The sequence below is a fragment of the Gopherus evgoodei genome, chromosome 2, assembly GCF_007399415.2.
Source record: "Gopherus evgoodei ecotype Sinaloan lineage chromosome 2, rGopEvg1_v1.p, whole genome shotgun sequence".
Classification (NCBI taxonomy): domain Eukaryota; kingdom Metazoa; phylum Chordata; order Testudines; family Testudinidae; genus Gopherus; species Gopherus evgoodei.
The window spans coordinates 283,033,597-283,056,666 of record NC_044323.1 but is presented as its reverse complement, the minus strand read 5'-3'; the positions used below and the strand labels follow the sequence as shown (position 1 = coordinate 283,056,666).

General features: G+C 43.2%; 1 protein-coding gene across 5 annotated transcripts in view; it reads left to right on the top strand.

Moving 5' to 3' along the window:
- The window catches only part of ZFAT (zinc finger and AT-hook domain containing), a 162,493-nt gene that overhangs the window by 83,441 nt on the left and 55,982 nt on the right, over positions 1-23,070 (top strand). For all 5 annotated transcript variants that reach the window (XM_030553868.1, XM_030553866.1, XM_030553869.1 and 2 more), the window contains exons 8-10: positions 14,658-14,745; positions 18,110-18,259; positions 20,149-20,322. In XM_030553868.1, the coding sequence (XP_030409728.1) occupies positions 14,658-14,745; positions 18,110-18,259; positions 20,149-20,322 (412 nt within the window). The remainder of the gene's footprint in view (positions 1-14,657; positions 14,746-18,109; positions 18,260-20,148; positions 20,323-23,070) is intronic.

Genomic DNA, 23,070 nt, shown 5'->3' with positions numbered 1-23,070 from the left:
TCCAAGGTTCGCCGGAGGGCGGTGTACCAGTCGCAGGACGGGATCCTGATCCCGCTTTCTCCTGGCATGGCCCCAGTTACTTTTAGATCGCTGGGTCCTGCGCACGATGGAGCATAGGTACCACCTTTAAATTGCTCCAGCCCTGTCCCCCTTCAGCGGACGAAAGGGGCTAGGGGTTTTACTCCCGTTATGCCCTAGTCCCCCACTCGACCACAGGTCTCAGACCTCCCTGGTCCTGCATGGACTCAACCGGTTTGGGATAAGGTTGAAGTTCTGCATGGTATCCCTGGGAACCATTATTCCATCCTTGCCTCCGGGGGGCTACTATGCCGCCCTGGATAGGAAGGACGCGTACTTTCGCAATGCCATCTTCCCTCCGCATGGGAGATGCCTCCGCTTTATAGCCAGCGGTGAATACTCCCGGTTTACGGCCATAGTCGCCGCCTACCGTAGCTATGTCGGATATGCGTTTTTCCGTATTGGGACGATTCGCTTATCCGAGGAGACTCTGACACACAAACCACTCAGCCCGTGGGCATCGTCACGGTCTTATTCACAGATCAAGGCCTGATGATTACTATAGAGCAATCCGCTCTGGTTCCCACGCAGAGGTTGGGCTTCCTAGGGGCTATCTTGGTCTCCTACCTAGCCGGAGCCTGCTTATCGCAACTGCGGTTTTAGGCGATGGCATCAATCATCTGAGGTCTGAAGGCTTTCCCAACGACCTCAGCTCGTTCTTGTCTCAGTCTCCTGGGTCCATGGTTGCCCGCAAGTTTGTAACCAAACGCGCCAAGCTCCGCCTCCGTCCTCTCCAAGTCCGGCCCACCTCGGCGTACCGCTTGGACAGGGAGCCAATGGTCATGGTAGTCACCGTTCCCTCGAACGCCTTAGGCTCCCTAGAGTGGTGGCTAACTCCCTCCTTGGTGTGGACAGGATGCGGTTTCATCCGCCCCAGCCCTCACTGCCCCTGACGGCGGACGCATCATCTCTCTGCTCGAGTGCTCATGGTCACCTCCGAGCTTAAGGCCTTCGGTCTTCTAGGGAGCTGGCATTCCTCATTAATGCCCCAAAAATGAGAGTAGTCTGCCTGGCATGCCAGGGGTTCCAGCGGCAGCTGCGAGGCCGTTGTATCTCGGTGTTTACAGCCAACACAATGGCCAGGTGCTTCATAAGCATTCAGGGGGGACATAGTCCTCCCCCCTTTTTTTGTCAGGAGGCCATCCATTTCCGGGTCTTTTGCATGGCCCACTCGATGGAGCTGGCGACGTCCTTTCTCCCAGGCGTTCGGAACGTCTTATCTCTTTGACTCAGCAGGTCTTTCCTGTCTTACGAGTCATCACTCTGCCCCATGTGAGGCGTCCCGCTTTCCGGAAGTGGAAATGGTTCCTCACACAGACCTGTTCGCTCACCGCGAGTGCAGGAAATGCCAGGTGTTCTGCTCCTTCCAAGGTCTCTCCTCGGAATCGATCTTGGACGCATTCCTGATGCCGTGGAACGGCCAACTGCATTATGCCTTCCCGCTGTTCCCACTGGTTCGTTACGCACTGACATACCACGTTGCTCGGCCTGTCAGCCCAGACCTCATCACTCAGGGCAATGACAGGCTTCGTCACTTGGACCTGCAGCCTCTTCGCCTCACGTACCTGAGTCGGGGTGACAGGCAGCCTTCCGCCTGGTCAACGTACCGAGCCAGGTGGAAGCGTTTCCTTTACAGCTGCAGTACGCTCGATCTTGCTCCTGCTGAGGTCTCGATCCCCTCTATTTGGCCTGCCTCTGGCCTTCAGCGGCAGGATCTGGCGGTATCATCGCTGAGGATGCTCTCAGCAGCCATCCCTACCTTCCAGCAGGCTAAGATGGACGTTCAGTGTCCCACTATGGGTTCGAGGTCCCTCAAGGGCTTGGAGCGCTTGCACCCTCGGGTGCGCCGCCCAGCCCCGCCCTGGGGCCTCAACCTAGTCTTGGCCAGACGGGTCTCTGAGATCAGAGCTCTTACGAAGGTTCCACAAAGACAAGGTGCAGTTATGACCGCACCCGGCTTTCCTCCCTAAGGTGTTTTGGCCTTTCATGTTACCCACAGCTCAACGCAATGGGCATAACCGTTGCACTTCTTGGACATCTGTGGAGTGCTCGCATTATGTTGTGCTGACAGAATCATTTCCTAAGGTGCCCCAGCTCTGCCCCGGTAGCGGGCCAAAGGGAGGGCTTGCTTGTTTTCCTCTCAGAGGATCTCATCTTGGGTGATGGCGGACATCCCCACTTGTTATGATTTGGCTCATATTTCCCCAAGCCACATCACCGTGCATTCTACCAGGGCTCAGGCTTCATCTGCCGCCTTGCTGGCTCGTGTTTCTACCCACGAGACCTGTCGCGAAGCTCCATTGGTCCTCGGTCCTTACCTTTGCTTCGCAGTATGCCTGGTTCAAGAGAGGCTGTAGCCTCTGGCTCGGCAGTTTTATTCTGCCACATTTCACTCCGACCCCACCGCCTTTGTAAGGCTTGGGATTCACCTAACTGGAATGGATATGAGCAATCACTCGAAGAAGAAAAGACGGTTACTCACCTTTGTAACTGTTGTTCTTCGAGATGTGTTGCTCATATCCATTCCGCACCCGCCCTCCTTCCCCACTGTCGGAGTAGCCGGCAAGAAGGAACTGAGGAGCGGGTGGGCCGGCAGGAGTATATATGGAGCGCCATGGTGGCGCCACTCTAGGGGGCGACCTGCCGGCCCACTGAGTTGCTAGGGTAAAAGTTTTCCGACGAATGTGCACGCGCGGCGCGTACACCTAACTGGAATGGATATGAGCAACACATCTCGAAGAACAACAGTTACAAAGGTGAGTAACCGTCTTTTAACTTCACGCATTTGCACTATAATAATATCTTTATTTGACAGCTTCAGGAGATGCCCACTTCAGAACAGTTGTGCCCTCCTCAGATCCACCTTGTTAGGTGGTTGTTTTTGCTAGTAACAAGTGTGAAGGTTTATATTGACAATTCTTGAAAAAAGATAAAAACTATTTATCTAATAACTCTGGTTCTTTGATTAGACTGTCAATATAGATCTACAATCCCTTCCCTCTCCTCCCATGTTTTCATAATTTGTATAGTTTCTGAGTAAATAGAAGTCACCTCAGGACAACTGAGACAGCAATATCTTTTTTTATTCCTTCTGGTGTGACAGTTTAGCAAACTGAGGGAAAGTATATACAGTTCCAGTAGTATCTGCTTTCTAGAGTATTCAGATTTGACACCAATGGTGCATATGTACCCAAGTAGTATAGATGTGTACTGGCAATCTTTTTAAAGTGCCAGATTTAGCGGAAAGCAAATTTTCTTCATTCACAAGATTCATACTTTTATTTGAATTCTTTACTATATACTGAATAATATTTTCTACATAAGGTTGTTCAGATTTATATCCCAAGCATGAGTTTAAAGTGTATTTCAATATCATGAGCTAGGGTTTTAAATTTCATAAGAAATATTTGATGAGCATCTAAGGAATATAGGATTTTTCTTATTGATGAGGTGCAGAATTTGTAATAAGACCATTTCTAACACTCCCATGACATATGCATCTTTATTGATAATTGGTTTAATACAGTATTTTACAAATATCAGTATTTATTTTACAAGGGTAAAAATACCAGTTCTTATTAATTCCTTGAGATGAATATGTTTAGTAAAACTGGTTCTGAATAAAGCACAATTTCTAACTTCATCCAACGTTTGCAAGCATAGCTGCCTAAGGGGAACACTCACTCTTACATACCTTTAAAAACAAATAAATATCCAGCTAATGGATCCTTCCAGAAAGTGAGGGGGACACAATTAGTAGCCAGATGTGAACATTTTGGTTACAGTAACGTGCCCAGCACTACATGGGAAATCTGTGACAAGGCAGGAATAGAACCCAGTTCTCCTGGGTGATATTCAATTGCATTAATCATATGAATATTAATTTTTTTCCTGCAGTCTCTTGCATCATTCCAAGCAAAAGGGGCAGCAGCTATTGCCATCATTTTGTTTGCGTCCGATTCAGAGTAGTTGTGTGTGATGAGTTGAGCCAAGATGCTGGAGCAGTATATGTGCAAGGGTAGTAGAATGTTTGCAGCAAGCCAGGAACAAGTTGTGCTAAACAAAACAGACTGGAAAATGACAATGTTCAACAGCTCATACCTTGCTCAAATCTTAACAGATTTTCATGGGGCTAGCAAAAGTCACCTTCCTGACCCGAGCAATATCTGATGGCCAAATTTCAAGTTCTTGCTGCAAACCTTATATGGTTTGCTGCTGCTCCTCCTATTTATGGAAACTGGGACTTTTATGTTCTTAGTCATTGCTGCTATTAGGCTCCTATCTAATTTATCATTTGGGGGGTTTCATAGCTCCCATCACCATAATATGCAAGCACTTTCCATGTAAATTAGTAAATTATCATCAACGTAAGAATGGTCCTTTTCTGCAAGAATATGTGATGTTGATTTAATGCAGGCATCTTTATCTTTTACTTCTGAAAATTTTGATTTGGTCACAATGATAATGAGTGAGTTGGGCTGTTCTGGATACTCCTTCGCATCCCAGAAGTTCTGTGCAGGGGCCAGATCCTGCTCCCATTGATGTCAATAACAAAATTTCCATTGAGTTTAATGGAAACAGGATAAGGCTCCAGGATAGTATACTTCTGCAAAATGAGGGCAGGTCTACACTACAGCCTAAGTTGATATAACATACGTCTCTCAGGGATGTGAAAAGCCCCCTCCCCTCCCCCCCCGGAGCAGTGCAAGTTTCGCGCTGTCCACACCGGCACTATGTCGGCAGGAGACGCTTTCCTGCCAACGTAGCTTCCGCTTCTCGCTGAGGAGTAGTTATGCTGACGGGAGAACGCTTTCCCTTTGGCATAGCGCGTCTTCACCAGACCCACTACAGTGGGGCAGCTGCACCAATGTAGCACTGTAGGGTAGATCTGTCCTGAATAAGTTCTCCTTAGGGAAGACTGAGGGCTGTTACAGAAGAGGTTTGCATGATAGGATGAAATGCATTAGTAGATGCACGTGAGAAGGATTGCACAGCAACATATAGCACTGGCCTTTAGCCAATTAGTCATAATAATTCTCTACTGAGGAGTGAAAGACATTTTTCTTTTTTGTTTTTATTGCTGTAAAATGATACAAAATTTCATGAATCAAACTATCAAAATACAAGAGGTTTTTCTTTTTCAAATGGTAAGATACAAGGATAAAACATTATAAATAGGTTGGGAAAGAAATGAGAGAGGGAAGATGATGTGTGGAGGGAGGAAATAAATAGGGAGACCGTAGAATTTTGATGGAATGTTTGAAGTGCTGTGATATGTTAGCAATACTTTGACTTGATGATGAGGTGAATGAATCCCATTGTGCCAGAGCAGGAGCTTTGTGACATTGGGCTGTTTCTTGTATTATTCATTTCAAGCGTAAATAGTGCTGTCCGTTTCCTTTTTAGGCTTCTCTCATCTTCATTGTTGGCATTTAGACATATCTTTATGTTGTTTATGTAAGCTGCTGCTTGTTTAAAACTATTGAGACTCCTGGCTATGAGTACTAGTTTCTTGTAGGTGTCTATATTAATTTTTTGTTTATTTTATTAGCATGATAAAAAAAATAACTATCTGCAAGAGAAGTAGCAAAAAAAATATTGCTCTGTGGGGAGGAAATGGTGCTATGTTGTGCAAAGCTGAAGACTGAGGGCAATATGCACAACGGAGGGAACTATTTTTCCTGAGGGTTATTCTTAACTTGTTATTGCCTCCTGCCGCAAGCCAGTATCAGTCTATTTTACTGATGTGTTTTTATCTCTTCTTGCCCTCCTAGCCACACTTTCCTTTGTGCCTTACCCATTCTTCTGTTTCCCTAATCACTTGTCTCTTTCCCTAGTTCCTCTTCTTTATGGCCAATTTGTCATCAGGCTCCCTTGCAGAGTCCACTGAGCCTTGGTTTCCCGACGGCTATGGAGTTTTAGGAAATGGTGGAGAGCCAAAGGTGTTTCCTAAGCAACTATTGGCCGGTTGGGCAGGCAAGCGTGCTTGCAATTTTGGCTTTGAGCACTGAAATGTAATGATGGCCGGTAGATTTACTATCATTTTCAAGAAATCATGTTGAATGTTGTCATATCCAGCATGACAAGGTGCGTGAAGTATTATCTTTTATTGGATCAACTTCTGTTGGTGAGAGACAAGCTTTTGAGCTTACACAGAGCTTCTCTCTCGCCAACAGAGGTTGATCCAGTAAAAGATATTACTTCATCTGCTTTGTCTCTCTAATATCCTGGGACTGATACAGCTGCAAGAGCACTGCATATCCAGCATTGGCAGTTGACCCTGCATGTGAGATTGTTTGTTTGTTTTTTCTTCTGGGAGGGCAATAGTACAAAACATTTTCTGTCACATAATTGCCACTTACTGTAACTTGTGCAAATTAGGAATGCACCATTTGGTCCTTAAAAATTGAGAAAATACTAAAAAATTGTTTTCAGCCAATCACATTGTATCTCAGTTCCAAAGATAAATTAGTAATTATCAGTCAATTGCGCTAGAAACCATGAATCACCCTCCACCAGTCTGTAATAATTGCTGTTCTGGTTCCTTAAGGATCATGCTTTAATAGCTATTTTGCATTGTATCCTAAAAGTTGCCAAATTTGGACTTCAGTAGAGTTTCAGAGGAATCAAATTTGTGGGCTGAGGGCTCATTACCAAAAATGTTCTGCTGTCTGTTCTTCCCCAGTCTTGGGCTTTTAAGGCATTAAGAACCACCAGTACCTTGAATTGTATGCAGAAGCACCAGTTGATGTTACAACCAGGATAGTTTTTTTTTAATGTTTTGCATAGTGGCCAGGGCATTGAATAGACAGGTCATATTCATTCGTATGGATTAGCAGTCTTATCTGTGCAATATAGATCAAATGAGGATAATTTCTCAAAGGTTTGTATAGCCCTTTCAGAGAACCAATTTGTTCTAGGGTGATTAATGGAAGGAATAATAGACACTTGTGTTGAAAATTACTGCAGTCTTAATTATCAGAGGGGTAGCCGTGTTAGTCTGGATCTGTAAAAAGCGACAAGGAGTCTTGTGGCACCTTATAGATTAACAGAAGTATTGGAGCATAAGCATAATATCCGATATTAGGAATGGCAATATACAAAAACCTGTAGGAGAACACTTCAAGCTCCCTGGACACACAATAGCAGATTTAAAGGTAGCCATCCTGCACCAAAAAAAACTTCAGGACCAGACTCCAAAGAGAAACTGCTGAACTTCATTTCATTTGCAAATTTGATACCATCAGCTCAGGATTAAATAAAGACTGTGAATGGCTAGCCAACTACAAAAGCAGTTTCTCCTCCCTAGGTGTTCGCACCTCAGCTGCTAGAAGAGGGCCTCATCCTCCCTGATTGAACTAACCTTGTTATCTCTAGACTGATTCTTGCCTGCATATTAATACCTGCCTCTGGAAATTTCCACCACATGCGTCTGACCAAGTGGGTATTCATCCATGAAAGCTTATGCTCCAATACTTCTGTTAGTCTATAAGGTGCCTCAGGACTCCTTGTTGCTTTTTGCAGTCTTGATGTGTATACTTCTGAGTCACTCAGAATCAAAGTGTGGAGAAAACGATGTCAAATATTCATATCGTTTTCATAGTTAATATTTACTTAGTGTATACTTTTCAGGGAGGGAGCCATCAGCCATTTTTTTCTGTGTTTGTATAGTACCATAGTGGGGCCTTAATTCCTGAGTCCTCTAGGTGCTACCTAAATACATATAATGAACAGTAATATCAGTCTCTGCAGGTTTTTCCTCCAAATCAATAAGTATCTCTAGAACAAAAAAGAAATAAAAATTAATTCTTCATTCTGTACCACCTTTGTCTAATTTGGACCTGAATAATTTCTGTGTACTCATGGCCACAAGGAGATTTATGCCAGGTTCACCCTGATGCATTTCTTGAACTGTGTCAGTTATTAGGAAAACTGCTAGCAAAATTGTTCTAGTAATAAAAACAGCAGGCAACATCTGGCCCCATTGAAGTCAATGGCAAAATTCCCAAAGACTTCAGTCAGATCAGGATTTCACTCAGTGTATACAAAGGAGAGGTTTGTTACATCACATAGTTGCTTGCCACTTCAAACAGCATCTCCACTGGCATGTGCTATATCCTATCCTACTATTGTTGGTTTCTAGTGTATCCAGGCTAAGGTCAGGATCAGCACTTTTGCTTCATTAAATAAATTTTGCAGTAGTCTGTCCGTATTTTAAGTGCTGCATATCATAAGACTGGGATTTTTTAAATGCTTGTATACTAGTGCACTTACCCATTTAATTAATCTTGAAGCTTGCATGTGCTTCCGGGAAGCAATACTGTTCAATGGACTGTTCTTTATGTGTAGAATTCGTAGTATATCGTTTGTAGCAAGATTTGAATACATTCATATAATGAAAGGCATATGTGTAAATGGCCTTATTTTGTAATGAAGTATAGCATGGCTAAATTAAGAAATTCCACCTGCTTATAATAGACTACTTAATTCACAAGGTTTGAGAGCATTTATGAATCTGATTCTGTTGTCTTCACAGAGTAAGAAATTGGACTGTTTTTCTTTGTTTAGAAATTATTTTCTTTTTAAGCTTCTTGCATTTTCTCTAAGTTAGTTAATAGGGACATTAAATAAGGCTCCATCTTCATTTAAACTGCTGCAGCTTTGTCACAGTAGCGCTTCAGTGTAGACACTCACTAAAGCAATGGGAGAGGTTTGCCCATCACTGTAATTAATTCACCTCCACAAGAGGTGGTAGCTAGGTTGGGAGAAGAATGCTTCTGTCAACCTAGTGCTGTTGACGCTGGGGGTTAGGTCAGTTTAACTATATCGTTTAACTATAACTAAGCAATGTAGCTGGGTCGATCTGTTTTTTTAATTGTAGACCTGGCCTAAGTCTCAGGAACCGGTTGTGATTTTGAAATTGAAGTGGCTGACTGGATTGTGCTGCTAATCTGTAACAAGGTAGAGCTATCTCACAGAGCACTTTGCCTCTTTGTGTCCTTCAGAAAATCTTCAAAGGCATTTAAAATGCAGGTGTCCCCATAAGGCATAGGATAAATTATGTTTATTCTTACAAAATGTGAAAAAAATCAGATGTTGTGAATGTGCTGGAGGCATTATTACAGCCTACATCTGAGTCCTTTTAACAGCTTTGTCATCATCCATGACAAGGGCACTCAGAACAGCAAGAGCTGTGATGGGGACTTTCTTTGAGATTCTGCATTTATGACCTGGGTAAGTTCTGAAATGCTTAATTTGTAACAGAGGAATTCTTAAGGGCTAGCTCTGAGAGTGACAGGGTTACTCTGAAGGACTAGTGCTGTAACAAGCTCTCAGAAGGAGAGTGACAGGAATATTCTTAGACTCAGAACTAGATGATGCAACGCTGTGAAACTCTGTGGCGCTGACTTGGACAAACAACTCTGAAAGGTTCAGCTTCAGCTGGATGCACTCCATAGGACTATGGAGGTTGACAAGGCGTACTTTGAAGGCACTGTGTGCTAAGAAGTGCAATCTCTGTGTGAGACTACAAAGAACACAGTTTTTTGAGAGCATATATTATAGAACTTAGTAAAGATGACATTCTAACTGCCCAAGGAAATAGATTTTGACTACAATTTTTTTAAAGGCTTTGATGTTAAAATCAGTCATCCTGGAAAAAAATTATTCTTGGTACTGTAGCTCTACATGTATTTACTGGTAATTTGAAAATAAGATTCTCTCTCAGCTATATAGGTGTGTATTTGTAAATTTGTATAAAGTATATGTGTCTCTGTATGTTCTGTACAAACACCTCTCTGTTTACAGGCCCAGAAATATCCATATAAGTCCATATAACTCAACGTAATACAGTATTTACCTACCAAAAACTACATCAGAAGAATGTCCCCTTTGTGACACAAAGAGTGAAATGTACTCTGGTCGCCATTTTCAAACTTGGGGCCTAAATTTAGATATCTAAATTTAATGGGAGTTGCAGGTGCCCAACACCTCTTATAAATCAGAGTACTTATTTAAGTGCCTAACGTTAGGCAACCAGTTTTGATCATTTTGGGTGGATATGTTCCTCAGAGCTAAAAAAATAGATATGAGTACAACCATTTGTGCGCTGATATTTGTGGGTGTGTTTTTCCACTTAATTTTAACATCCTTACTATTTCTTTCTGTCCTGAATATAACATTTCTTTGAAAGTAATTCCTGATGAGTTTTTTCAATTTGTTTAGACTTCTAAAATAAGAGGTGCCTATCTAAATGCTCCAGACACCTCTGAAAATACTTAACAGTACAATGAACTGGAAAAAAATCTAAACATCTCTATGTTGTTAATATATATATATTTTTTGTTTAAACTTTGTAATAAGATATGTGGTGAGATTTCAGGAATAAATTGAGATCCACCAACTCATTTCACATGGGCCACTGTAAACAGCCACTAGATCAGAATAATTTTAGCATTGCATTTGTTTTTAAAACTTTAAATACAAACACTGAAAAGGAAGGGTTCTCAAACTTTTTTTTCTGGGATCCTCTTTGAAAATATTTCAGGCTCTCAAAATGCCCTTCAAAAAGTGAGACCACCTGCTTCCTCCCCGCCCATACCATACCATCCTTACTTCTGCGTTGCTGCTGGCAGTGGCACTACTTTCAGAATTGGGCACCCAGCCAGAAGCCAATGCTCTCGTGACCCCCTCCCCCCTTACAATAGACCTCCTTTTAGATTGGGACCCTAAGTTTGAAAAACACTGATGAAAAGGAATCCAGCATTTGGAAAGATACAATTCCACACTAATTAAAAGTTAACATACTAACATCTATCATTTTAGATAGTGTGAAATCTGGCGCTGCAAAGTCATTTGTGGCAGATTGGGATCTAATGGGGCTATGCCTCTTATTCTCATTTCCACCCCTCAAATTAATAGTTCTTTGAGGTGCCTCTGCATATTCTCCATTTTTGAGATCAAGTCACCTGCACTACAAGCTTCTAGCATCTTCTAGTGAACATTGTCCACTGGGAACGTTCACTCCTCCCTCCTTTTCCCCTTATGGAAGCTTTAGATGATATAAAAGCATGAGTGTTCCCAGCCACCTTTAGTTTCTAGCTACCAGAGGTACAGCACACTCAGATTGTATGCAGTATACTTAATGCTTTCTTTTGTCATTTGGGGAATATTTTTGTTTTTCGTTGATTGTCAGTTAATTAGTTTTTCTTAAGTAGAAGAAGAAAGAAGAGAATGCCTGTACAGCATGGGCATTGCCTGAACTCCCAAAGGTAGGAAGGCTGCGTCATGCCCCTATCCCTGGAGAAGGCTTTTCAGGTTCAATCAGCTAAGTCTGGCATTTAGGACCTTCTAATAGAAAGGAGGAAACCATCCATCAGATTCTTTTCTAGGATGAAATAGGAAAGATTCTCCATCTTGGATACTTAGCAGACCTGTATCCTTCAGAGGCTGCTATCCACAGTATCCAGGACTAGTTTCTCCATTTGAAGCAAACAGGAAGACTATTTGTTCAATTAAGTGTTGTTGTTTGTGCAATATTGGTATGTTATCTTTCCAGGCTTACACACTATTTTCACTCCCCACAATCAAAGGCCTGATCCATGCATACCTACCAGTTCAAGAGTCGCCTTCTTCATGACTGGCATCTCTCTTGGAACCCACAAAGGACTGCTCGTTTTTACTATTTTTATTCTCTCTCAAAACTGCTTTCCTGGTGACCATCACCTCAGCAAGAAGGGTTAGCGAGATTCCAGCTGTACTTGCAGATCCACTTTATAGAGTGTTCTATGGGGATAAAGTGCAGCTAAGATCCCTTCCAAAATTCCTCTCCGCCTCACAAATGAAAAATGTTATGCAACTATTGACAAATAAGGGACGTCCAATAATTTGTTTATAATGGTGTATGTTTGTATTAGTGAAGATAGACTCATAATGTAGACTGTCACAGGCCCAAAGATTCCCTCCCTCAGGGGGTCCCATGGGGAGGCAAATCAGAACTGTATGTTGCTAACGTGGTTGCAAGCATTGCAAGGCATTTCGGGGGAGGGCCAAAGGTGTGAATGTGGAATGGAAGATTCCTTGCAGGGTGCAACAGGCCAAGAGGGGAAAAGAAGGAAGAGAGCAGAGAATGGGTTAACTCGGCACTTCAGCTAGCTCCATGTGGCGATAAGATGCTGGCCCTGGCCCAAGGTCATGGGCTAGACGAAAAATCTACAGCTGCCCAACCGTGAGAAAAGAAGAACTAAGTTAAGCCGAACTGCAAAAATAGCAGCGAAAACAGTGAGAGCGAATGAGATGCAGAGCTGCAGAGATAGCAGTGAAAGCGAATGAGGCAGCGACAGTGAAAGCCAGCAAGAGAGAAAACAAAGTCTCCGGAGCCAGTGTGTTTTGAGCAACCGAAAAGGCCACAGCGAGCCGAGTGGGACTGGTACAAAGAGCACCAGGCACAGAGGGCCCTGAATGGAATACCCCCAAAGGAACCTAGAACTTAAAAACCCTCCTGAGAGCCCAAGCAAGGCGGAGATCAACAGCGGACCTCAGATGGCCTGGGTCCAGGACAGATCTTCTGTCCACCTTCCCCCTCTTCTTCTTACGTTACACCCAGACTTAGCCAGCTGTGGGTAGAGCATGTGTGAGTATGAAATTGGGCTGGGGCTTGGGGCACTAACACTTTCTTCCTTCCTCTGAGTGACATGGGGAGCACCCATCACTCTCTGCTGCTGTTTTATTATTTTATTAATCAAGCTTTAAAATTTAAACCCTTGGTGTGTTTCGTCATCTCCTCCCAAACGGTGGTGTGGCCTCAGCCTGATCACCTGACGCCTCAGGCTGATTGGTAACTAAAATCTGTCACAAGACCCTGATTTATTAAAGCACTTAAGCATTTGTTTATGTCCCCTGGAACTTGGGTAAGAACAGTCTCTTACTGTGTCTTTATAGCACAAAAGGGTCCCTGTCTTAGTTGGGGTGTCTAGTGCTACAATAATTAATAATAATTAATAATAATGTTACATATGCAAAAGAAAACAAAGATCTTGCTAACACTCTCCCTAATTCCATTTGATCTGTAGTATCAATAGTGTTTTTATTAGTAACACTTATGAAACTCTGACAAATTGTTTTAACTTGAAACAGTTGAATAATAATGTATTTGTATTTATTGCTAAATATTTATCTGGCATTTATCTTGCAGCTGTATAGCGTTGGGAGTTAAACCTGTCTTCGTACAGCTGTGTAGGGAAAGCACTGCAGTCTGGCCACACTGACAGCTACCAGCGCACTGTCATGGCCACATTTGCAGCATCTGCAGCGGCATTGGGAGCGGTGCATTATGGGCAGCTATCCCAGCGTTCAAGTGGCTGCAACGTGCTTTTCAAAAGGGGTGGGGTGGGAGGGAGTGTGACAGGGAGCGTGGGGGAGAGAGAGAGAGAGTGGACTTTTGGAGCTGACACAGTGTCAGCTCCCTACCTTGCAAGTTCCGACCCACTCCCCACCCCTGTCTCACTCACTGAAGGCAAACAGCTTTTTTTCCTCACAGACCAGATAAGCAGCTGCTCCGAAATGGACACACATCCCCCCCCCGGCCCGCCTGCCATGCTGCTTCTCTCCTCAGGCAAACACTAGCTGTGGGCATTCCAAAGGGAGCCTCTGCCTCTACTCATTCACAGCAAACAGTAGCTGTGTTTGTTTTTTTAGATAAGCAGCTCCAGGAGCCCAGAGTTGACAACAAAATAAAGAGAGGCATCACAACAAAACAAAGAGAGTAATCTTTACTTAAAAGGATTATGGGAAGCTTCCGGAGCTCAGTTACAGCCTGCTAAGATTATTCCCTGTTTACACTGGCACCCCAGCACTGCAGCAGCAGCGCTATTCTCTTCATTCCTCTCGTGGAGGTGGAGTACAAGCAGCGCTGTAACCAGGGAGAGACAGCGCTGTATGTGCCTTGCCAGTGTGGACAGGGAGTGAGTTACAGTGCTATAAAGCCACTACCAGCGCTGTAACTCTTATATGTAGCCAAGGCCTTAGAAACCATAGACCCTGTTTGGGTTTTTTTGGTTTTTTAATGAAATCACAGTATGTTCTAGCAAAGTCCCATTGAACTGTGGTAGAAAGGTATGTCCTGGCTGAGGCCTGCAGAATTAAGGCCACAGCGGAATCTGTTCCTTTGGCTTTGGAAGGATGAGTTGATCAAATGATGAGAAAATTGGATACTCCTGCTCACATCAAACCCTTCATCTTTCCTTCTGATGTGTGACTCGTACAGTTATATTTTACCTCCCAATTCTGTAAAGTTAGGTAGATCATAATGCTTTAATTTATTTAATATTTTCCCCATGTGCTACAAATCAAAGCACTAAATCATCCCAGGATTAATTATACGGAGTTTTTAGAATAATTTTATGTTGCACCTTCATTATATTTCATTATAATAATGGCATTAGCTTTTCACAATGCTCAGCGAGATTCACATCTGAGAATTTTGGATGTAACTTTGTTGGGAGCCATATATGATTCAGTGTGTAATGAGTGTAGTAATCAGCCCAGTGAACTCCTAATGTAATCTCTTCCTTTCCTTTAAGGACAAAAAGAGTTATTCCTGTCCTGTATGTGAGAAGTCATTTTCTGAAGATCGACTTATAAAATCACATATCAAGACAAATCACCCTGGTAAGACAAACCACAATAACATTTGTACATCTAGTGCAACAGAGGAAGACTGTCCTGGAGAAAGCAATATAACATGATTGCTCTGTGTAAAAACTTACATTCTTATTCTAAACTAGTTATATTAGAACTTCAGTAGAGTTTGCAGACCTTTAGAGTTTGGATTGTAAATGTACAATACACTAACTTGTAGAGTGGGAACAGAGTAAAAGGGTGTGTTGTATGATATTTATGGGCTTTACAATGCAACGTGCTGAGCCTTCTGTCCCTTATTCAGGATAGCACTTAAGCGTCTGAATTGTCCCACTGAAGTAAATTAAACTATTTGTGTGCTTAAAAGCTACTGCTGGATTGGGTTACTAGTGCTCACCATCTTGCAAGATCCCAGCCCTTCTTGTCTGTTAAATAAAAAGCTAGCTTTTCATGGTGATACTCTTTGACAATTAATTCTACATGCAGTGTCTATTCCATTTATACATCAAGGGATATTTATTATTCAATAATATCTACTGTTCAAGCCAAAAAGGGCCCTGATAATAAAAAGGGTGAATCACAGTGGCCCTGTTTAAACTTGATAAATAGGTACATTTAAAAAAAAAAAATCTTAGCTGACACATTTTAATTTACATATTTTTAAATGCTGCTGAGCACCTAGCATAGACATTGTTTAACACCTTTTAATAACTTGTTAGCTGGTCATAGCCAAACCTCTAGTGTGTGTGTGCGGTGGGAAGGGGGGCATGAAGGGAACCAGCTAGTTTAAGCATCACTGGCTGAAATACAGCACACAGGTCAGGCAATAGTCCAGTGTAGTCCTACTGATCGTAGTCAGTATGGAATGCTTACTTTCAACAGTGACCACTGCAAAATGTTTTCCTACCTCTGAGTCATATCAGTACCACATGCTCTAAATTACTGTTGTTAATTTGTATTGTGGATAGTGCCCAGAAGCCCCCAATCAGAACTGGGGACCAAATGTGCTAACTGGTGCAAACATGTAGTGCAGTGGTTCCCAAACTTGTTCTGCCGCTTGTGCAGAGAGAGCCCCTGGCAGGCCGTGCCGGTTTGTTTACCTGCCGCGCCTGCAGATTCAGCCGATTGCAGCTCCCAGTGGCCGCAGTTCGCTGCGCCAGGCCAATGGGAGCTGCTGATCAGCCAAACCTATGGACGCGGCAGGTAAACAAACCGACCTGGCCCGCCAGGGGCTTTCCCTGCACAAGCGGCGGAACAAGTTTGGGAACCATTGATGTAGTAAGACATGGAGTGGATAACATTTTCATAAGCACCCAAGTCCCATTGAATGTCAGTTTGATCCATCGTTCCTACACTGACGAGGTCACAGTGAAAAGAAAAAAGCATGAAGAGTGAGGGAAGTCGGTATATTAAATATATATACATATTATTGTAGACAAATATACATTTGCTTTTTTAAGAGTAGTATACTGTATACATTAATTCAAGCCATCCCAATTGCTTGAAAACATAGTCATTGTTTGTTTTCTGAATTGTTTTGCTTGTGTCTGTACTGGAGGGTGAACTGGTTGGGTCAGGAAACATTCTGTAAACTGCTAGCCCAGTGTTGCATACTTAACTAATAAAAATAAGGAAGGTTAAAAATCTGCTCAATATTAGTATTTAATGCCTATAATTTTTTTCTTTAGATGAAGAGTGGATTCTATCAGAACTTTGCAAAAAGTGCAGCATGTTTAATAGAGACAATTCAGTGATATATTAAAGAAATGTTATATCTGAGATACACAGAACCTTTGCAAGCTAATATACAACAAAAGACTATTTGTAATTAGATTTTAAAATAAAAATATTTGCATAACACTTTCCCATGTATCCTCTCTTTGTGGTCATCAGAGATTTTTTTTTTTTTATCGCAAGCATATTTCCATTCAGAACAAAATTGACATTAAGGAGTGTTAAAGGTTCTGATAGCATAAAGTGACAAGTGCTGGAACTGAGTGAATGCAATTGTTTTAAAAAATGCAGAGGCAGGAGAATAAAGATGAAAGGCAAAACAAGATAATATTCAAAGGATTTGAGTTTTAGAAGAACTTATCAAAAATTAATTTAAACCAAAACCATTTTTTATTTATCATAAAGTAATATTTCTGACAGCTTCTCCCTCCCCTCTGACTCTGTCAGCCAACCTGCTCTCAGTCTTTACTGTTTTTCTTGTTCAGCAAGCAGAAAACCTGATATTTTTGCTTCCCCAGCCAGCACTTTTGCTTGTTCCAAGTTTCTGGAAAATAGATGTAAAATCCGGGCCCGATTGATGTCACTGGGGCTAGGATTCCAGTTTAGATTATTTAGGATTTCACCTGTTCTCAATGCTTAAAGTTTCTGGTCATAATAAGTCATATACACATAACATTTAACTATTATAATTTAGTACCATGTAGTAGGAAAGTATTGAAAGTCCATCGTTGATAATTGGAACTTTTAAAGAACATTAGGTAATGTCTCTTGGCATGTATGATTAGAATTTTTAATTTTTTAAATAATAAAGCCTAACTATTTAAAGTTATTTTGACATCTCTAGAGTATTAGGCTATTCATTTTTCCTCTTAAATGAAAGACCAGATTTTCAGAGGGATTAAATGACCACAACTCAAACCAAGGCCGCCTGGGGGGCCAGTTTGCCCTGGGCCCTGCAGGGGCCCCCATGAGAGTTTTTCGGGGCCCCTGGAGCAGGGTCATTCACTCGCTCCGGCGGCCCCGGAAAACTCGCGGGACCAGGGCCCCCGGAGCTTCTTCCACTCCAGGTCTTCGGCGGCGGAAGGACCCCCAGCCGCCAAATTACCGCTGAAGCGAGGGCCCCCTGCCGCCTAAGATCCCAGACCTCCTGAAGACTCTGGGCGGCCCTGACTCAAACTGAAGTGTAGAGAAGCTGTAGGTGCTCAGCACTTTTGGAAATTTCAAGTTAAACCTTTAACAAATGTTGTAAACCGGTTGGAAGACATTGAAAATTATAAATATTTGTGTCTAAATGTTGCCTTATTACCTACTGGTGTACTGAGAATATCCATAGCTGGAAAATGACTTCTGACCCAGTAGTGCATGCAGGCACTAATTTGTCCCTGAAGCAGTAAGTCACTGTGTGGGGATACACAGTGAATAAGTCAGGGTTTAATGCAGGAAAAATACATTCATTAATAAGGCTGTTTTCTGTGAGCTGGCCTTGTCTGTATGGAAAGTTTAATACAAAAAATAAAGCTACTTAAATAGACACAAGTAGGAACAATCTAGATCTGCAATATTTTATTTTATATGTGAAAACATTATCTAAAGTTGTATCTTGGAGCAAATTCTGTGCACACTTGTCTGGAATGCTTTGTTTTCGTGCATATTTTTCCAGAGGTCTCAATGAGCACCATCTCAGAGATTCTCGGCAGGAGGGTTCAGTTGAAAGGATTAATTGGAAAACGAGCTGTGAAATGTCCCTATTGTGATTTCTATTTTATGAAGAATGGATCAGACCTTCAGCGTCATATTTGGGCTCATGAAGGTAATGATGTTCAAATTTAAACTTTAATCCACATTATTTATTTATTTTATATTCCTTGCTTATATTCTCTTAATTAATATAGTAAATAATAAATTGAAAGTGAATGACATTTCAGTCCTGTTCACATTTGTTTAGTACTCTGTACACAGGTCAGTGCTGTAGGAGAATTTGAAGTTTCTTGCTGTCTCTTAATAAAGTTTTTTCTATTTGAAATCAAAGTAAAAGTTCAGTAAACCTGTTTGCTGGGTTCCAGTTCCTACCGAAGTACGTGTCTTGTGATTCCCTGTGTCAATAGACAAGTCATAAGTAATGCAGAACTTGTTTCTGATCCCTCTTTGTTTACGAATGAATGAACTGCTATAAATCCAGAAAGTGTTGCCTGCTCAAATAAATCTAAATAAGGAAAGGTGAACTAAATTCATATTATAGTCAAAATAAAGCCAGTGATTTGCAGTAATTCTTCAAGAATAAATTCACTCCATTCACATATCCAGAAAAACATGAAATGAAATGTATTAATAAAACAATTGAAATCCATTTGCATTTTTGAATGTTAATCACTTACATAAGTCAATGAATAAGATGGAGAGTATATTAGATGAGTACAGTGAATATAGAAAATGTTGAAAATGATGAAAAAAAGCTGCTGGTGTGTCCAGGCTTGTGTGGACAACATTTAGCAGTGTAGAAATGTACAAGTTACAAATCTTAGGACTGCGGATGGAGCTGGGTCTGGAGAAAGCTGGCTCATCCTCAGGCTGATAGGTTCATTCACTTAGTGGAGGATGGCAGCCATTCTGTGCTTTTAGTGTCTTCAGCCCATTAATAAATCATGTGCAAGCATCTGATTTGTGACCTAGAAGCGGAGTATTTTTTCCATACTATATTCCTTACTTCCTGTATAAAGGGTATAATGGACTGAATACTGACTTACCAGCTATATATTGGTACCCAAATACTAGACTCACAACAGTATTTCAGGCATTTATACTAGCACTGTAGGTCCCCATCCCTGCCTTAATGATGAGCTGATATGCCTGGTCCTTGTCAACTACAGTTCCTGCCTCTCATCAGCCTAGTGTGTTTTAACCCAGTGGTTCTCAAAGCCGGTCCATCACTTGTTCAGGGAAAGCCCCGGGCGGGCTGGGCCGATTTGTTTACCTGCTGCATCCACAGGTTCAGCCGATTGCGGCTCCCACTGGCCGCGGTTTGCTACTCCAGGCCAATGGGGGCTGCGGGAAGTGGCGCGGGCCGAGGGATGTGCTGGCAGCCCTTCCCACAGCCCCCATTGGCCTGCAGTGGCGAACCGCAGCCAGTGGGAGCTGCGATCAGCCAAACCTGCAGACATGGCAGGTAAACAAACCGGCCCGACCCATCAAGGGCTTTCCCTGAACAAGCGGCGGACTGGCTTTGAGAACCACTGCTTTACCCCACAAAGGCTCTTGTCTGCCAAAAGGTTGGAAACCATGTCTGGGAGAAATCCATCTTGAAACAACAAAGTGAGCAGGAAATAAGGCTCCAGGCCAAAATGTTCAAACTCTCATGTCTATATTAGGCACCTGAATCCACACATAGACACTTAAATAAGTGGTCTAAATTTCTGAGATGCCGAGCACTCAGTACTTGCCGTTAAGTCAATAGGTGTTGTATAGACTCAGGATCTCTGAAAATCAGGGCGCTTATCAAGCTTACTGAATCTAAATATAAATTTAGATTCCTAAATGTAGGCATCCAAATTTGAAAATATTAGCCTTATTACCTAGGTTGTTTATACAGTTGGAACAATTTTTCTTTCTAGTAATCACCCACTCTCTTTCCTTCACTAGCTCCAGCTAAAATATGCAGTTCAGAAATTTTATAACATAAGTAATGTATTTTTTTGTTGGTAGGTGTCAAACCATTCAAATGTTCTCTTTGCGAATATGCCACTCGCAGCAAGAGTAATCTGAAAGCTCATATGAATCGCCACAGCACTGAGAAAACGCACCTGTGTGATATGTGTGGAAAAAAGTTCAAATCAAAAGGCACTTTGAAGAGTCATAAACTCCTCCATACTGCTGATGGTGAGTGGATGTTTGACCGATTGAAGCTTATGGATTTGGGTGCTAGGTGTTGTCTAAATTTTAGCACATTAGTGGCAATGCAATTTTCCTGTGATCAGTAAGCCTGCATATACACCTCTACCTCAACATAACACTGTCTTCGGGAGCCGAAAAATCTTACCGTGTTGTATCGAACTTGCTTTGATCCGCTGGAGTGTGCAGCCCCTGCCCCCCCTTCCCCGGAGCACTGCTTTATCGCGTTATATCCAAATTCATGTTATATCGGGTCACGTTATATCGAGGTAGAAGTGTATCAGATTTTCTTTACTAACAAGAAAAAAATTGAGCTATGGAGTGTCACAGTCTAGGGCAACTACACCTGTATTTCCCTCTGTAGTCCCTTAAGGGCACCCACTTTAGGCTCCCAGGTCCCTCAGCCGTCACCTCTCTTGAGCCCAGACCTGCGTCTCTGTCCTTCCTGACTGGAGCTTTTCCAGGCTGCAGAGTTCCCAGCCTACATGGCAATATTCTCAAGAAGCCAGACTATCTAACAGGCCAGTGTTGTGCTTTGCTTTCCCTCCCAAGGCTACGAAAAATGTAATTTCCAGCTGTTGTAAGTTACCACACAGCTCTTTCTAAGTTAGTACATATATTCTTAGGTGAAAAGCATTACAGAGAAAGACATATTAAAAACAATAAAAGAAAGTTATAGCTTGCTAAAAATCTTTCCAGAGATCACCTCACTCTACCCTCAATTACATCGGTCCTTCATAACCACAACTGGGTTTCCCTGTGGTTATAAGTTCATAACTGTCTCAGATTCAGAACCAGACCCACCATGAATAGTCCAGTCTTTCCTTTATACAGCTTGGGTTTTTGATCTTGGCCTCATGTAACAGGTGATGAGACAAAGGCCCACTCCTGAGGGCATAGCTTCAAAAGGCTGTGTTTTTAACCTAACCAGACATGAGGATTTGCATTCACCTCCCCCTAGATAGCCTCCAGAAAAAACACTTGACACTTTTTGTTCCAAGAGTTCATTCTTCTCTGGCACATTGTTCAGGGTAATCCTCTGAATTCCCAGGTCTCCCATGTGTTGCATCTCCCCGATGGAGTGGTTACGTAAAATCCCAGCCCACATTAATATATGAACCATTAACTTAATACAATACATCTTAAAGATACTTAAACTTAATTCAATAAGATCTTGCAAAGATATGGCAGGAAATTGCCATATTTGTTGCATGGAGCCATTGAAGATGTATCATGATTAATTTGTATAAATGGACAGGGGTGGCTCTAGACACCAGCAAAGCAAGCACGTGCTTGGGGCAGCCCATTTGCAGGGGTGGCAGGGATCCAGCCTGGGAGCTGAGAACCAACAGGGCCCTGGGAGCTGTAGTTCCTTGGTTAGGTCCCTGCCTAAAGAGCCAGCCTTGGAGCAGGGAAAGAACTACATTTCGCAGCATTCCCTTGGCCATTACCAACAGGAAACGGAGGAGGAAGGGGTAAGGTAGCTGAGACCTCATGCTGCAGCCTGCTGTGAATGGAGAGCTGCACTGTGAAGGGTAGGGATACCATATTTCAACATTCAAAAAATAGGACACTCCAGGGGGAGGGAGGGTAGTCTCACTCTGCCACCATCCACTCCTTCTGACTGCCCCCCACGGAAACCCCAACCCATCCAACCCTCCCTGTTCCCTGATCACTCCCTCCTGGGACTCCTGACCCTATCTAAGCGCTGCTGCTCCTTGTCCCCTGTTTGCCCCCTCCCGGGACCCCTGCCCCTTGGGACCTCACCCTCTATCTAAGCCTCTCTTTTCCTTGTCCCCAACTGCCCCCTCCTGAGACCCCCCCCAACTTCCCTCCAGGACCCCACCCCCTACCTGTCCCCCAACAAACCCCTGAGAGTCCCATGCTTATCCAACCACTGCCTGTCCCCTGACTTCCCCCCTCGAACCCTTGACCCATCTAACCTCCCCTTCACCCTTCCTCTGACTGCCCCCCCGAATCTCCGCCCCATCCAACCCCCCCCCCCCGCTCCCTATCCCTTTGACTGCCTCCCAGAACCCCTATCCCTTCTCCAACCCCCAGCCCCTTTACCATGCCACTCAGACCAGTGTGTCTGGCTCTCTGCAGCGCCAGACACGCTGCTGCATACATGCTACCATGCTCCCCCGCGGAGCTCACAGTGCGCCCCCCCCCCAAGAACGCTGCCGGCGTGACGCACTGAGGCTGCAGGGGAGGGACTCTGGCTTATAGAGGCCCCGATGCAAGCTGCTCAATCCGGCCAAGCTGCCCTGTCAGCTGTGCTGCGCTCTGCATTGAGAGAGAAATCCTGGACCTTTTGAGAGTTTTACAGATTCCTCCCAGATGCCTATTAAAAACCCCAAAAGCCGGACATGTCCATGAAGAAACAGATATATGATAACCCTAGTAGTATGCCCAAGGAGTAGACTTTGGCCCAGATATCCCCTTCAGAAGACTTCCCCAGACTGGATTAGGGATACTGGTGTGACCTCACCTTGCAGCCCCCAAAGAAGGAATTGGGTGAACTAAATGGACAGTGCACTCTCTAGCTGAAGCCTAGCAAAGGAGGTACGTGGATCCCACCAGAAGTTAAAATGATGAGTAAGGGAGGGAATGCTCTACTACAAGACCTGGGCAACTTTAGATACAGTACCAGGTTCATAGGAGGATTTCCACTTCTGAGCCATGGAAGCAGAAATTGACTTTTCTTTTCCAGATTTAGCTAATATTCAGAAAGGG